This window comes from Struthio camelus, chromosome 1 (assembly GCF_040807025.1).
Source record: "Struthio camelus isolate bStrCam1 chromosome 1, bStrCam1.hap1, whole genome shotgun sequence".
NCBI lineage: Eukaryota > Metazoa > Chordata > Aves > Struthioniformes > Struthionidae > Struthio > Struthio camelus.
In genome coordinates, this window is record NC_090942.1 from 76,134,900 (window position 1) to 76,152,621 (window position 17,722).

The window sequence follows — 17,722 nt, forward strand, 5'->3', positions numbered from 1 at the left end:
ACTGTATTGTTCTTCTGGATCTCTCATGATGAAACGCCCCCTATCTTGCACCATGGGTCCTGTGATAAAAAGGAGGTTGTAAGGCTGCCTGGCCAGTGCGTGAATTACAAGGCTGGTGGTGGAGAAACGTGAGATGAAGTGAAATGAAAGTGAAGCTAAGTGAACCTTGCCTACCGTGTACAAGACTAGATATGTCTGCATTTACTCATCAGGGGATGTTGCTGCCTCTTTCTCTTCTACATTTTAATATTGCATTTATTTTTAAAATGGGCAAAGTTTTGGTGGAAGGTGCTGCGGGTGCTTACACAGTCGGTGTAGGCTAAGTTTGTTCAAACTTCAGCAATTCTTCTGACGAGTGATGGAACATGACAGCTTTTGCTGTAAGAATATCGGTTTAAATCCATTTTCATGGTCAATAGTCAATGGAATTCATCAGTGCCTGAACCTCTCTCAGTGGTTTGTGCAAAATAAGCTGGAAATGCAACCTGAGTTCTAACCGCATGTACTTCCACATCACAAATAAAGTATTTGGAAATGATAATAGCTAGAGTACAAAAGCAGGAGGCTGCACTTGGGGTGCAGCAGAACCAAGATTAGGCAAGGGGAAGTGAAAGCATGAACCTCAGGCTTTGAATCCCATGGTGTGGATTTTAAGATCCAAAAAAGGGGACAGCATAGGAATAAAAGTGTGTATTGCACCCATATAGTGGTATGACTTCAAACACCTAGGAGGAATAAAAGAATTACAGATTAGATAGAAGTAACAGTTAAGGCTGGAAAGCGTCCATCTGAGATTAGAGGAGAAATTTAGGGAATACATGAGCAGTCTTTCAGGAGTAAGCAAAGTATTAGGAAATTACCATATAAGGATCACACATGGCCTGCCATCAGTACATACTTCTAAGCAAAGAGGGTTAGTCCTGGTCCCATGTAAGAGGTTCGACTTCTATTTATTTGACAGAGTCTGGGTTTCACTCCAAAATCGGAATGTGTGAAGTGTTTTAACTAGAGGCATAGGTAATCCACGGGTGGGTTGGAGTCTATTCCAGAGCTTCAAGTCCTACGCCCCTTTCTACTTTTTGTTCTTTGTAATCTTCTTTTGCAGTAGGAGGCATTTACACTGTGATCCAGACAAAAGCCAAAATTACGGCAGACGAATGGGGTGAAAACTATTTCCTGATTGGTCCCTATTTTGAGCACAATGTGAAGACTCAAGTGGAAGTGTGCGAGCCTCCAAACCCTGCGGTTAAGAAGGCAATGGACACCATAAAAGGCCAAGGGTGTCAGGTAAATCAGATGTGCTACTGCTTCCTAAAGCAACTAAGCTGACTCTGAGGAGATTACAATTTTGGTTAATGCTCTTGCTGTTCCACTTGACACAGCAGTCCTGGTCAATGACACAATGGGAAAGGCTCAGAATCCACTGTTAGAGCAGCAAAGTCAATTCATTAAAGGTTATTTTTGAGGAAGAACCAGTTTATCCAATTACAGGTTTTAACAGTCATTTATCTGCAAGTCTACTTAACTGGATTAATGACTTATTTCTCTAGTCTCTAAATACAGTGAGATTTTAGTAGACATAATATAACCTTACTTTGACTGAACTCATGTATTACATTTGGTCTTCTTGTGCTGTTAATAAACTTGGACAGAGAAAAGCTTTTCACCGTATCACAGTTTTTCTTTTGTAGCGCTATAGTGACTTGAAAGCCAAAAAGGGATAAACCACAAGTGGATTTAAAAAAAAGTACTCAGCTGACAAAGAATCTGCTTCTCCAGATCAAAACAATTAGTTGTCCATTCCCTAGGAAGAGAGGTTAAAGTATTGCGCAGAGTTTTTAACCAATGTTTTCTGTGTGATCTGTCAATGTGTGTGACCTTGTAGGCTCTCCATGATTCAGTTTCTCCAATCACAAACCAGGGAGAACAAGGGCTTAAAAATGCTTGATTGAGTAGATGAAGGTGATCTGCTCAGCAAGTAGAATCTGTTGTGTGGATAGACAAACTACTAAGTTGCAAACAATTATAGCCTTGATTACCTGAAAACTGGTGAAAGATGATACAAGTCAAATATGACCTCCTTTCTTGAAAATCATCATCAGAAATATAGAACCCATCTTGACTGTAGTTCAACACTGAGTCTTCAGGGATGTTAGCTGGAAGGAGAAAAAGTTGTCTGCAGGTATTTGGAACAGACATGAAAACGCTGGGAGGCAACAGCCATGAGGCATTCTTACAATACTATATTGCTGAGGGGAATGATACAATGAAGGAATTAATAAACTTCTCACACTGCCACCAGCAGTGGTGATGTGTATCACTGGTGATGTGTATCACCCTTTGCAATGGCAGTTCCTGGGATGTAATGCCCTGTTGCATGCAGAAGTGTATTGCCAGGAGTACATGTGCAACAACTTGGGGAAGTGTCTGTTGGGACAATAACATTATGTGATGCTTGGCATTGTTCAGGCTGAAGTTCAAGCTGAAATGTCTAATCTAACTGCCCTTTCTTACTTCTGCTTAGATTTTCATAAATGATTGATCAAGGTTTTTATGTTGCTTCTGTTGCATACAAAGAGATGTCTGTGCAAGCTATAGAACACTCTTTTGTTTGGAAAATAGCTAAAGACTTGAGGGGCAGATTAACTGCAATGCTGTTTATACTTTACGTTGTTCCAGCAATACATTCAGTTTAACCAGCCAATCCTGGCAGCCTCACATGTACATAGTGCTGCTGGTGTACTCATTTATAGCAGCAAATCTGTCCCAGGTACGTCAAGTATAGTTTTGATCCGTAATAATGACGCTCTACTTTCCAGAAGCTGTGCTTATCCTATTAACATTTGTGTCTGGATTTTGCTTATGTGTCACAATGGATCCCTTCAGGAGACCTAGGAATGCTTCCAGACTCCTCAGGTCAGGTGTGGTCCTTGGCTACAACCTAACTCCGTATTTAGATAAAGTCTGGGTTCACACAGACTCTCTGCTCTCTAACCTCCTTTTCCTGGATAGGAAAACTGGACAGCCTGAAATAAGTCCATCCATAAAGACTTGAGCCTCCTTCACACAGGTCTTTGTTACACCCTTTATTCTTTGTGTGAACAGGTCTCAGAGCCTTTTTTTCATTGTTTCCAAGACCCAACCTCTGTCCAGCTAGGTCTAGTCAGTGCTGGGTTGAACCCTTGAGAACTAAGGGGTAGGTGCATAAAAAGAGACTGAATAGTGGCATAAAAGATTCCTTCCTATGAGGTACAAAGCATAAATGCACTGGCCTCCCTATGGTACCTCATTCTCCCTGGTTAATGTGCCTCTGCTGCTATAGCCATTTTGTTTGGTGGAATTAACATGAAATAATTTGACTACACAGACTGGTACAATCTGTAATGTGGGTCCAGCTGTGTTGTGTTGTCTCTGACAGTTCAGCCTTCTATCCTTGGGCAGGTACAGATATTGATAAGCAGCACCATTACATCAGTGTAGTTCTGAATATTCTTAGAGATGTTTAATGGCACTGACACAGGTTAAAGCAGGACAGCTATATTTTGTAAGCTGATGTCATTTTAGATATTATTACTCATTCTGATTGATTCCCTCACTCTGCCAAAGTACACCAACTATGCTGCATGGGCAGGACGAGGAAATGCGGTGATAGGTACAGATCCCAAGTTTCTGTCCTACAAAGAATCCCATGGGATAGGGCCCTGGAAGAAAGAGGGGTTCAAGAGAGCTGGTTAATACTCAAGGATCACTTCCTCCAGGCTCAAGATGGGTGCATCCCTGTAAGCAAGAACTTGAGCAAAGCAGTCAGGAGACCTGCATGGATGAGCAAGAAACTCCTGGCGAAACTCAAACATAAACAGGAAGTAGACAGAATGTGGAAAAGGGGACAGGCCACTTGGGAGGAATACAGAGACGTTGTCAGAGTATGCAGGGATGCAATGAGGAAGGCCAAGGCCAATTTGGAATTAAATCTGGCAAGGGATGTCAAGGACAACAAGAAGGGCTTCTTCAAATACATCAGTAGCAAAAGAAAGACTAGGGAAAATGTTGGCCCGCTAATGAATGGGGCAGGGACCCTGGTGACAGAGGACACAGAGAAGGCAGAGTTATTGAATGTCTTCTTTGCTTCAGTCTTTACTGCTAAAGCCAGCCCTCAGGAATCTCGGACCCTGGAGACCAGGGAGAAAGTCTGGAGAGAGGAAGACTTTCCCTTGGTCGAGGAGGATCAGATTAGAGATCATTTAGGCAAACCTGATGCCCGCAGATCCATGGGCCCCAATGGGATGCACCCACGAATGCTGAGGGAGCTGGCGGATGTCATTGCTAGGCCACTCTCCATCATCTTTGACAGGTCATGGAGAATGGGAGAGGTGCCTGAGGACTGAAAGAAAGCAGCTGTCACTCCAGTCTTCAGAAAGGACAAGAAGGAGGAGCCAGGGAACTTCAGGCCTGTTAGCCTCATCTCACTCCCTGGAAAGGTGATGGAACAGCTCATCCTGGATGCTATCTCTAAGCCTGTGGAGGACAAGAAGGTGGTCAGGAGTAGTCAGCATGGATTCACCAGGGGGAAATCATGCTTGACCAATCTGATAGCCTTCTGTGATGGAATGACTGGCTGGGTAGACGAGGGCAGAGCAGTGGATGTTGTCTACCCGGACTTCAGCAAGGCTTTTGACGCTGTCTCCCATAACATCCTCATAGGCAAGCTCAGGAAGTGTGGGCTGAATGAGTGGACGGTGAGGTGGATTGAGAACCGGCTGGATGGCAGAGCTCAGAGGGTTGTGGTCAGTGGCACCAAGTCTAGTTGGAGGCCTGTAGCTAGTGGCATCCCCCCAGGGGTCAGTCCTGGGTCCAGTCTTGTTCATCTTATTCATCAGTGACCTGGATGAAGGGACAGAGAGCACTCCCAGCAAGTTTGCTGATGATGCTAAGCTGGGAGGAGTGGTTCATACACCAGAAGGCTGTGCTGCCATTCAGAGGGACCTGGACAGGCTGGAGAGGTGGGCAGAGAGGAACCTCCTGAAGTTCGACAAAGGCAAGTGCAGGGTCCTGCATCTGGGCAGGAATAACCCCATGCACCAGGACAGGCTGGGGGCTGACCCGCTGGAAAGTAGCTCTGCACAGAAGGACACGGGATGTCCTGGTGCACAACAAGCTAAGCATGAGCCAGCAATGTGCCCTTGTGGCCGAGAAGGCCAATAGTATTGTGGGTTGCATTAGGCGGAGTGTTGCCAGCAGGTCGAGGGAGGCGATCCTGCCCCTCTACTCCGCCCTGGTGAGGCCACATCTGGAGTACTGTGTCCAGTGCTGGGCTCCCCAGTACGAGAGAGACATGGCACTACTGGAGAGAGACCAGCGGAGGGCTACAAAGATGATGAGGGGACTGGAGCATCTCTCCTATGAGGAAAGGCTGAGAGAGCTGGGCCTGTTTAGCCTGCAGAAGAGAAGACTGAGAGGCGACTTCATCCATATCTACAAGTATCTGAAGGGAGGGTGTCAAGAGGATGGGGCCAGGCTCTTCTCCGTGGTGCCCAGCGACCCGACAAGAGGCAACGGGCACACACTGTGCACACAGGAAGTTCCGTCTGAACCTGAGGAAAAACTTCTTTCCTGTGAGGGTGACAGAGCACTGGAACAGGTTGCCCAGAGAGGTTGTGGAGTCTCCTTCCCTGGAGATATTCAAAACCCGCCTGGATGCGATCCTGGGAAAAGTGCTCTAGATGACCGTGCTTGAGCAGGGGTGTTGGACTAGACGATCTCCAGAGGTCCCTTCCAACCTCAGCCATTCTGTGATTCTGTGATTCTGTTAAAAGCCCTTCACATAAGTGGCAAAGAACTGATGACAAATCTTTTTGAAATAAAATAATAATCGTTTTGAAATAAGAACAAAAACAGCGTAGATTTTTAATATTGCAATGAAAATATAGGATAAAGATCTTAAAAAATTGTTCTTAAAGATAGTAGTTCTCTTTTACCCCTAGCCTTTGGTCCATTATTACTCCATTTATTTTACAAGAAAACCACAAATCCTGGCTATGGAGGACTGTTCAGATATTTCCAGATGGTTATTTCATCCTTATGTGTGTAATATACAAAATATGTAAATATTTAAGTAAATATGGAAGATGTGATGGATGAAAGTAGTGGCAGAAGTTGGCCTTAATGTTCACTTTGTAACATTTTCTGGTAATGTCCTTGCCTCTTTTCCATAGGTCTTTTTTGGAAGATGGCTGATAGAAGGCACACCATATGTCTTATTGTTTGATATAGGATCAGCAGCCTGGAATCTGGACAGATGGAAAGGCGAATTTTGGGATGTTAGCAACATAGGGATCCCTTTTCATGACCGAGAAGCCAATGATGCTGTGATTTTTGGATCATTAACAGCCTGGTTTTTAAAAGAGGTACAGTTTTTAAATCTAGAGGTTTTAAAACCTCAGCTTTGATAGCAGTGCAAACCAGCTTTGGGATGTGGCTGCTATTCTCCCTCCAGTTTGAAACCTGTGACTTTAAGAAAGTTGCTACTTGTTCTAGATCAAATTTGTATTCATATCTCAAATCTTAAGCAGTCAGTTAACAATATTTTTCTATGAGGTGCCCTATGTGCAATGTGATGCGTCTTTACTGTTATTTCCCCTTCTGTTTCTTCTTAACTCCCTTATTTGATACTGAATCCTCTTACAAGTAGGATCTCAAACTACCTTTTTCTGTCCTGTCTAGTCAGAGAGTTACACTCAGAAATGTCCCTGTAGCCAGTGAGCACTGTGTATCTTAGCTGTTAGGTACTACTTTGCACAAGGAATATAGACAGACAGTAGGAAATGATGATAGCATTGTGACTTCACGTATTACTCTACCACAGCCTACTTGAGGAGAGAAAAATTTGTTAATCTGGAGAGTCATCAGTCCATCAGAGGTGCTTATGATTTTCTTAGCCAATGAGATTTTCAACAGCAGAAGAGCAAATTGAAAAAATGAGTAATGACTGCGCTTACCAGAGCTCCACAGCACCGTAGGAAAGATTCTGTTCTGAGGCACTAACACAGCTTGTGCTTCTCCTTGGGCTAAGGGTTGGTGGAAGTTAAGATACATGCCCAGTTAAAACACTATTCTACTTTGTCATATGAAAGAAAGCAAGCACACAGAAGAAGGCATGGAAAAAGAAGTTTCTGAGGCTGGGGTGATGAGCAGGATTATGTGTGTTTCATCTGTTTTTTTTTCTAATTATTTTCAGCTTTCCTGTCAGTTTGATGACAAGCCCAACATAATTGCTCACTTTCATGAATGGCAGGCAGGAGTGGGTTTAATCCTCTCTCGATCTCAGAAACTTCCTGTCGCCACAATTTTTACTACGCATGCCACTCTTCTTGGAAGATATCTATGTGCAGCGAGTATAGATTTCTACAACAATCTTGACCAGGTGAGAGACTGTTTTTCTCATTCCCTCCATTTTCAACTAATCAGCCCCTGGTATCTTTTCTGTTTATTGCGCTACACCAAATATTATATTTTCTGTCTTGTGTCATCACTGGTGATTGTCCTACAGCAGTGATAGCTCATCGGTTCCAGAGCACAAGAAATGATATTAACTATTTCCAGATCCCTCAGGCCATGAGGTGTCTAGGTCTGAGTACCACTGTCTCTGTGACTGGTCTGAAACTCAGTGGAGCCAAGAGTGTTTACACCTCGTTCAGAGAGGTTTAAGTTACCAGATTTTACGTGGCAGAGAACTGCAGCTCATTCAGCTTCCAGTCAAGTCAGTGGTTTAGTCCAATCCATTAATTTATGAAATAAATGATGCAGCTCTACAGGGTTTGCCAGCTGAGATTCTTAACCTTCTTTTCAATAGTTTGAGAGATTTCAAAAGCAAGGGGAGAGTAGTTATGTGCCCAGTTATCACTGCAGGTCTAGTGCCTTTGCAAATCTTCCCTTTGTGTTCAGGAAAGGGAATTAACTCAGAGCCATGGATGATACTGTTTGAGACTTACTATAGCAGAATGAGTAAGCAGAATGTGTAAAACCCATTCAGCTGTAGTAATCATCTGACACTTCGGGTGCAGCCTCACAACACTCTTTCTCAATGAAAGACTGTAGGAAAAAATGATCAGTAGCCCTCACCTTGCTGAAATTACCCTAAGATGCTATTAAATGGTTGTTTTTTCTTTTCCCCAACCTACCTCTTAAATCTTTGTAAGTCATAAGAAGTTCTTCTACCTTCAAGCTTTTCAGACTAGACTTCATTTGTTAATGAAAAACATAGGAAGCATTTTCCTAGATTAAAATATCCACATCTGCTTCTCGGAATTTTTGTAAACTGACTAGTAGTTTTGGTTTCTGCTATTCTCTTTCCACTCAAAGCATAATGCAAATCAACATTTCAAGGACCTAAATGTCTTGAGCACTGCCCTCAGCAGAGGTGCACTGCATGATCTAGGATTTTCTAACGTGGTTATAGATGAACTGAGTTCAAGAGTTTTTTGCATTCCAGCTTTTATGGAGGAAAGAGGTAGTTAAAATGTTAAAACAACTGCTTCGTTCACTATCTCCATGCAATTCCTTGACCAAAGTCCGTGAAGAAAATGGCTGGGATGGCAATATATTTGATGTTTGTTCTACAGTGTGTCAAGCTTGTGTGTCTTCCAAAGGCAAGGCCCAAGCAGTAGTGTGTCACTGTCCTCATTCAGAAGAACAGAATAGATTACTGTTCCTTTGTAGTCAAAGGAAACAGTCATTCGCCTTCCTCCTCTTTTTTTTTTATTTTCTTTTTGTTTTCTTTACCAAAGTCAGCTACTGATTCTACTAAACATGCTAAGGGTAAAGGACTGGCTCTACTCATTTACTAATATGTACACAGGGCTGCAGCATGGTAGTTCAGGGGGAGTTCTCTCTACCCAATCTGAGGTAACTAACATAGGTGCCTCCTCCTCTTCCTAAGCTCCCTGTATCATCAACAGAGTTACGTTGGCCCTTCCAGAGTCAGTGTAAGGCAAGCATCTTCAAATTATTATCTAAAAGATCTGTCTCCTTACATCACCTAGGAAAACTAGTATCCTAATTTAGATACCTTTGTTAGGTACATTAATGAGGCAGCACAAATAACCCAGTGATGCTGTCAGACCCAGGTTGCAGTAGTCTAGACGTTCTTACCCCCTCATATTCAGCTAATATGCATATATGAAAGCTAGTTTTAAGTTGCATTAAATTATTTTCTTCTCTGAACAGAGCTAAAATGAAAGAACATGCAATTTCAATGTTAATGCTTGAGAAAGGGGGGAATTTTCAGCAGTAACTTTATTAATTGATCTTTGCATTCTTACACATAATCTGTAAATAAAGAAACCACAATAAAAAACATGCATTTTAAAATGAGTAATTAGAGTGAAAAATAAGAATGCCCATAGTTTTACAGAATGGTGTTAGAAATACTATGTCAGAGATTTTCCCTACCTTTGTAAGGGAAATTCTAAGATTTTTGATTTGTTTTGTTTTGTATTCTGGTTAATTTGGTGAGCTATAAATACCCTGGCCAAAATAGCCTGACCTTCTCAAAAGCAATATTTTTTTACTGCATGATAATTCTGGGGTCCTCAGCCTTGCCTGTGTACTAAAAAGAAAGTCATGATCTTCATCTGAACAGAGTTACAGATTTCATTGTATTTATATACTAGTCACAGTATTCATATTCTTCATGCTGCTCACACATGACATGGCCAACTTTATTTGATAAAGTACTGTCCATCCCATGGCAAAGCTTTAGAAATCTCTTTAGTAACTATCACCTATCTGATAAATACAAAAATATATATTCAGCTTTTTTCTAAGAATACATCGAATGAAACATATGTATCTGTTTAAAACATTATTATAAAATGCTGTAAATATAATTCAAGGGAGGAGACTTGTGGATTTCTATACTGTAATCCTTTATGCCTTTTGTGTAGAGATTGACATTTAAAGGCACTAATACAGGAAATTATGCCAAGCTGTTACACTATTGTTTCACAAGCTTGCAGGGTGCTAAATCTCTTCCTGACAAAGTTAACATTTACTAGGAGATCAGCTGTCTTAATGAAGGCTCCTTTGGCTATAAAAAGGTCAACCTCGCCTAAAAGCCAGTTGAGAAACATAAGGGATTGATCTAGAGTACAGCCATTAAATTATAAAGATAGGCAAGTCTTCAGAGGATATTCTTGTTGCTGTCTTCCTGTAGTAAACTATTAAGGTCGAACAAGTGATTTGTCCAGTGATAAAGATTCTCCAGGGCTTCCTAATGTTTAACCTTTGGATGAGACAATATATTTTTAAAGGGCATGTCACTTTTTCTCCTCCTTCTTAAGTATATTAGCTAGTTTTCCTATTTCAGGACAATTGCATAACTTTTTCCTTTAAAGCATGACAATAAATTAATTTAAGCTCTCACTTTTGATCAGAAATTCATGGTTAGAACATATTTTCCACCAGCTTTAAGCACAGCAGCTGAGATGGGTGGGAAAAGTGCAACTCTGGTATGTGCTACGCCAGAGACCACAGGCAAACAGTTGCAGTGCCAGAGCAAAGTGAATGGTCTAGTAGTGCCTGAAGACAGACAGGCATACACAGGTCCTACAGAGAAAAGAGAAAATCTTATATTCTCTTTTCTAGTCCCCCTTTGCTAGTCCCCAACACAGTCCAAAGAAAGCTATGTTTGAATACCTGCTAGAGAGAGCTTTGCTCAATTCTCTGAGACCTGCAGTGTTGAAGTTCTCCACAGTCCTTTCTCTCTTTTCATAGTGTCGCAGGTGCTGTGTGTGTGTGTGTGTGCGTGTGAGCAGTATGTTCTTCTTTCTCACTCCACTCTCTTCTGCTGACCCTAATAATGCAAAACATTCTCAAATTGTCCTCCACTGTCCGTTGCCCTGCTCCCTCTGCACGCACACATGCACACATACGCTGTAGCACCTTTTCACCTCAGTTCTACACCACCTCTGTTGATAAACAGGACCAGAAGATACAAGCTGCTTTGAAGGTCTTTTTTTTAAATATGAAGGATTACTGAGGTTTTGTTTCTTTCTCAGATTCCACGGTGGAAACTACCATTTTGATTCACCTTCTTAAGAAAGATCAGTATGTGCCAACTGACACAAATATCAAATGTATTTGCTGTAGTAAGCTATTGAGTTCAGTAGCTTTAGAGCACAGATGACTTTGGCCCAAGTGCCATCCTCCTTGAAATGAATATCAGCATCACGGATTATGCAAAGGGCTGTGCAGTGTTACATTGTGATGCATGATTCATCACTCCTGAAACCACTTAGAGGCCTGAACTGTAGGCCACCAGAACTGAAGAGAGGATTCTTTGTTTCATAAACTGTTGTCAATCTGTGAGTTTCAGCAGGCTGTTTTCGGGACTTGGGAACGCGAGAGGGGATTTAACAATCAGTTCATGTATAAGTAGCGCCAATGTTATGGAATTGGTGTTGTGAATAGTGACCAGATCTAAATGGTGGGAAAGGGAGAGGAGGCTATGTAGCCTGAGTGCTGTCACGTGTTGCAGAAGTGTACCCCACAAAGACCAGAACAAATAGGGGACTGAAAACCTCTTCAGCCTGCTAAATTGGAGCTGTAGATTGCTGGAGGCTAGGAGAGTACACTAGGGACATAACACTAACACTGGTTCTGGGCCTCTCCTGAGTTTTCTGCTATTTCTCAATCAGAGACAGGATACTGGTTCTCATACAGTATTACCATATGAGAATATACAGTTCCTATATGCTTATAGACTTAGCTCCACTGCGTCGGGAGGAGCTCAGCTGTTCCTGCTGCACTGCAAAAATGAGGGACAAACACTTAACAAAGGGCACAGGAGCACAGTTAGGAGTAACACTACTGTCTCCTCAGCAGCATGTAATAGCAACAGATAGGCTGTGTCTGACCTAAGAATTCCTGAGGTAATAACTGTATAACAGCTGTTCTGTGTACATTTTATTTATTTACTTGATTCACATTTAAATCACCCTGATGGTGAAGGGAGGAAGGCACAGAAAGTGAAAAGAACAAAACAGAAAGTGACTTGAACTGTAGCTGCTGTTACTGCAGTTATCATGCTGTGTGTGATATTTTTCCTTACTTTTAAGCATCCTAAGAAGTCTGGGTAAAGGCTGGGTCAGGGACTGTTAACTCTGCCTACAGGTTACTGGCTTGAATTCTTACAAAGTCAACACTTTCTAATTTCAGTAATAAGCAGGGCATGTTCTGAGCTTAATTCCCAACAGAGATATTATCACAGGTTTAACTATGCTTAAGATGTTTTGCAGGTCTAAATAGTCCAACCAATAGCCCACTCTCTCCCAGTGTCGGCAGGTCCAGTGTAGTTTTCACTTCACAAAACTAAAGTTTCATTTGTTGCTAGGAAAACAACCAAAATAGCTAATCTAGGAGGTAGGGAGTTCTGTAGATAAGTTTTAAGGCTTTGGAGCCTTTTTCTCTTCAGCAGTAGTGGACTTCTCAGTCTTTTCTGACTGAAGATCAAGAATGTTAATCTTTTATAGCCATCGCCTCTATTTATAGGGATTGGCTTTTTGTTTTAATGGTCTCATTTCACCCCCCTGGGGTTCAAATAGACCAACATCTCTAATAAATTGACCGAGAGACACTGATGGCTCTGGACAAATTCTGCAGTGAGTAGGTGGCCACATCAGGAATATTTTGGGAGGCAAACGGTCTAACCTGAAATTTCATCTGAGAGGTGACCACCTGAAAATGTTTCCATGGAGTGCTGGTCTGGCAAAGTGGAAAAGTTTGTGGGTTTCAATCTCTGATGTTTCTTATTTTAAAAAATCACCTCAAGTTATAAAGTGAAAGTGCTCTAAGGAGAAGAAAAAAAAGTTTAGTCTCATTCTTCATAGCCTTTTATCTTATATAAGGATGCCCTGCCAGTGTGTAACATTTCTGCTCAGACCTAGCAGCATTTTACATTCAGATCACACAAGTATAACTGAATCTACAGTTTGAAAAATAGTTGAGAATTCTGCCTCGAGAGGTCTAACAGGAAAAGCACTAAAATCTCCGTTGAAATGAAGAGTTAGGAGTTTTGTGCTGACAATATAGGAGCACAAGCTCTTATTCCTTTTAGTACAGTGCTGTCACTGAGCTCGCTGTTATGCAAAGTTGATCCGCTTTATTAGTAGAACAGCTAATGGAAATCTGACTTAAGCCAGGAAGTGTAAATTTCATTCTTATTTGGCACATGAGCCAATGCACAAGATTTGGCACAAGAATGAAAGTTCTGTTAACACAAGACAACAATTGATGGGAGTTAAATTTGATGTAAGCTGGATTTTGAAAAGAAGAGTAATTCTTAAATGCTTCAGACAATAGGAGCCCAATGTGATCATCCTTGAAGTGAAGCTCTTTCTGTTTCACCTCTCAATAGATAAGGAATTTCCACTTCAGGCCTACCCCTGACTGCTCCTGCCTCCACTGTAGAATCATCTTATGAACTTGAGTATGTCATGGATTTTGAAGACCAGAAAAGATCATTTCACTCTCTGCCTAAAACCCTCAGCTAACAATTCCTGCATCAAAGCTAAACCATGAGATAAAAACTGATTTTAAAAATGTCATCAACTCTTGAGGCAAGGTTCAAGTGACGAAGGGAGTCTACATTACCTATGCAAAGTTGTCAAAAAGTTGTTCATTATCAAAGCTATGTAATTTATTTCCAATCTGAATTTGTCTTGGTTTACCTTCAATTGGCTTTCCGCATACTTTTTTTGGCTCTGCGAAAGCGTAGTCCTGTGTCAGAATCTGGAGATTGTATGTAGACAAATAACTTGCCTGTCTCTCAGGCAAATATTTATATAACTAGTGCAGTCTTTCATCCTTTCCTGCACTCAAATCATTCTTCTTGTGCGTTTCTAAAGCCTTTGAAATTTGTCTTTTTCAGTTTGAAATGTGAAAATCTGAATTGAATTTATTACCTTGGATACTGTTTCATTATTTCCAAGAGAAACATAATACCACTTCCCCATAACTGCTTTCGAAGATTGTATTAGCTCTCTTAACCAGAATGTCATTCTTGGAGCCTCAGTAATTACCTGCTGTGCCAACTGTTAACTTAACATGCCAACTGTTAAGTCATGAATGAAACTGTATGCTCCTCACATCAATCTATAGAAAGAAGATAAATTAGTTCAATCTTCTTCTCAGGACTGCATTACAGCAAACTCAACTTTCAGTCAAAAACATGTTTGTGGAACCTCTTCCTGTTTTGCTATGAAATTAGCATGGCTTTATAGGGGAAGCATTTCCCTAATCCTTGTCATCATCTATATTTTAACAGTCTGCTTAGTTACTAGAAGTCAGAATGGGAGCGAATCCCATTCTGAGCAATATTTACACATGTACAGAGCAATGCAATATTTACACATGTACAGTGAAATGGATATTGAAGAATTTAGCCCTTAAAAGCTACAGAGGGAAGAAACACAGAATCCAACTTAGATCTATTTTTCTCTCAATATAGCTTTTGTTTGTAGCCTTGCCACTGTTCCTATTTGCCAATATACAGAAAACAAAAATAAGCATGAGATATTTCATAGATATTTTACTTTGGCCTCTGAGCATGAAAGCTGTGGAGCACGGTTTACAGATGCCTGAGCAAGGGCTGACAAGCTGGTGCATCCAGACAGCAGAGCACATTGCTGAGCAGAAACATTGTTTTGAGGTTGAGAAGCAGACTAGCTGCACTGATGTTCTCTTTGTTTCAGCATATTAGCTTATTAGCTTGGTACAGAACCATGCCCTGTGTTGCCTCTAGTTCTGGAGCTAATACTATCACAGCAAGCTCAGCTTTCTCTGCATACTGCTCCTTATGTGGCATAAATTTGTATCCTGCATTGTTGTACTGTCTCATCAGTTAAGTTCCATTCAACCTGTCCTTCAACTTGTCTAAGACTATTATTTTCTGAAGCCACTTGTCTAGCCCTTTTAGAGATACACAATGAGATTCCTTGCCTCACCTTATAAGTGAGGTCAAAGGCCAAGATCTTGCTGTATTGATCAGTGGCTGAAACTGCAGGAGAAGGAGAGTGGATGAAATGAGAGAACTATGTGACATCTGCTTTTACTTGCTAATAGATTTGTGTACCTTTGAAGAATGAGCCAAAAGTCATATCAGCATCTCCATAATAAGACCTTTCCAGTTTCCAGAAGGTGAACGATTGAATAGCAGTGGAGAAAGAGAGTATGAGCATGTGTTAGGCATTTTTATGCACTCAAAGTAATATAAGGTAGCAAGAAATAAGCGACAGTACTTTGGACAAACCTTTTACAAACCTGTCTCCCAGAAGCGTTTGGGGGACTGTTTATCTATAGCTAGCCAACATATCCCAAACTTAGTTTTGTAAAAAATCCATTCTTGGTGGGGAAAGTAAAAAAAATTTTGAAGTTTGGCCACCTCTTTGTTTGTTATTAGGGTTTTTTTTCCAATAATTTGAATATAAAAAAATGTATTTGAAAAAATTGTTGCATAGTTTTGACTGTGCAATGGTAACTCATCCCATTTGTGTGTTTGCCCAGCATGCTGTAAGGAATTGCCTTAAAATCTTTGATACACAGAATGATTGAACAATCATAATGATTTTGGATTTTTTTGCTGTTCAGGGTGCAGCCTCCTATATGATTTGCTGCATGAAATTAAAATTTCTGCTCTGAATACCAAATCTCTTATTTTCTTAAGAGCTTTTTTACTGCATTCATCATAGTGGTATCTGAATGCTCCAGAAACATTAATTACAGTTTATCACACCCGTATGAGGGGAGGCAGCTACATTGTCCACATTTTTTAGGGGAGCTTTTAATGGTTTTTAGTGGAATTGACAGTATCTAGCACTTTAAAAACTCACAGCATAAGTCCCATAGATTTCAGATGTGGAGGTGAATGCTCACCACTTCAGCAGATCAGACACAAAGGTATCAAGGTAGTCTCCAAGAAATGGAGGAACACCCACTCAGGAACTGCATGTGAAAAATGTGGGTTAGCGTAAACCAAGCATCGTGCTGGAGCCCCGTGGCACTCTCAGGGGTCAAATTAATTCAGCTTTAGTTTTCTCTTCCTCTGTCCTCCTGCTTTGTATTTTTCCTACCATTCAAGTTCCGCAACAAGTGAGATGCATGTTCTAGAGGAAGGATCTTCTTTTGTGACATGGCTGTTATTTCATGCACTAAAATGCTCGTGGGGATTGTGGAAAATGTGATATATGATGATATAATTGCAAAACAGTATAGCATGTTATGTGATAAAATATATTTCCCAGCTTTTCTAAAAATCACATTGACAAGCTTAGAAACTCCGGCATGTAGAATCACCAATATCAGAAGAGGTCACATAGTGGGGTCAGGCACCTTAGTCTACAACACAATCCTTCACCACTTGAATTAATGGAATAACAGATAGCAATGGGAGGTAGCCATCCTGTTTGTTGGCCTCTTCCCCTCATGCTTGTCACTCCCCTGCCAAGCTCCTCCTCTCAGGCTTGCACCTTCTTTCAGTTTGTGTCCTTTCCTGTACTCTTGTTACATTTATTTGTATTTGAGTTATTTAGCTTTCTCTACCTGATCTTAAATGGTAATAACTGCAGTTCTGAAAATGCAGGAAAGAGTTTCCACGTTTTTAATTTCATTGTTTGACATCGTACGTCTAGATCTTCTGTGACTGAAAGAGCTATTACAGAGCAAGGCTTACTTCACTGTTAGCAGACTTAAGAGAATGCAGATAATGAACTTCAACATTTCTCTGTAACTTTTCAGCTGAGATTTTTCAAGGTTACTTTTTTGATCACATTAGGGTGGTATTTTCAACAGATAGAGTGGAAGCCTCTTTCCCACCAGCGAGGTAGTGCCACTGCAAGATTAGAGTGCTCTGTGGCTAAAAGCACTGAAGTTTTTTCAGCAAAACAGTTGTAAAATATCAATAGCTACATCTTAATCTATACCTGTCTATCTATACATAAAATAAAAAATGATTTTCTTAAACCTTGTTCTCTGAAGACATTCATATTTGGTGAAATTTCTCAACGTACGTTTTTAATCAACCTTAAACATGTACTCAGCATGGAAGGCTGTAATATAAATACTTTTACTTTTGACTCAGTCTAAAGTACTTAAAGCAAGGACTAGCCATGGCAAAGGTCAAAAAATCCTAGCTATACTGTCTGCGTCGCCTATGATAATTGTTAAATCCATTATGTTCAATGAAGTTACAGAGTCGAATGTGGTCAAAATCGGCCTGTGCACCAAGCATTAGGCAGTGATAATGATAGAGCTCATTATAATAATGATAATGACAATTCTATCATTAGAATTGCACTGGAGATGGAACCTGGATCATGGAATTTATTTTTAATATAGGGGCTCTTCACAAATCTTCACAAATCTATCTAAATGCTTACTTGGAGTATCAAAGCACAAAGTTTATATTTGTCCTACTGAAGCACAAACATTCTGTGTCAGTCTTAGGCACACCAGAATCATGAAAAATCTAGTTAAGGCAGAGTTATTGTAACCCTCTACATAACTCACACAGTCTGCTTGGTGCCCATGCTGGTGACCTTGGGAGAGTAATCTTGATATTCCCAGAAGTGAAAGCTCATGCAAGACTAAGAGGATTGTCATTTAGTTGTAATCATTGACACGTGATTAGCATTATTCTTTTTTAGACTGCTTTGTGGTGATTTTGTAGTGG

At 40.8% G+C, this 17,722-nt stretch overlaps 1 protein-coding gene across 1 annotated transcript in view; it reads left to right on the top strand.

Moving 5' to 3' along the window:
- GYS2 (glycogen synthase 2) overlaps positions 1-17,722 on the top strand; it is a 50,443-nt gene that overhangs the window by 8,721 nt on the left and 24,000 nt on the right. The window contains exons 2-4 of the mRNA XM_009690328.2: positions 1,106-1,287; positions 6,213-6,404; positions 7,235-7,420. Of these exons, the coding sequence (XP_009688623.1) occupies positions 1,106-1,287; positions 6,213-6,404; positions 7,235-7,420 (560 nt within the window). The remainder of the gene's footprint in view (positions 1-1,105; positions 1,288-6,212; positions 6,405-7,234; positions 7,421-17,722) is intronic.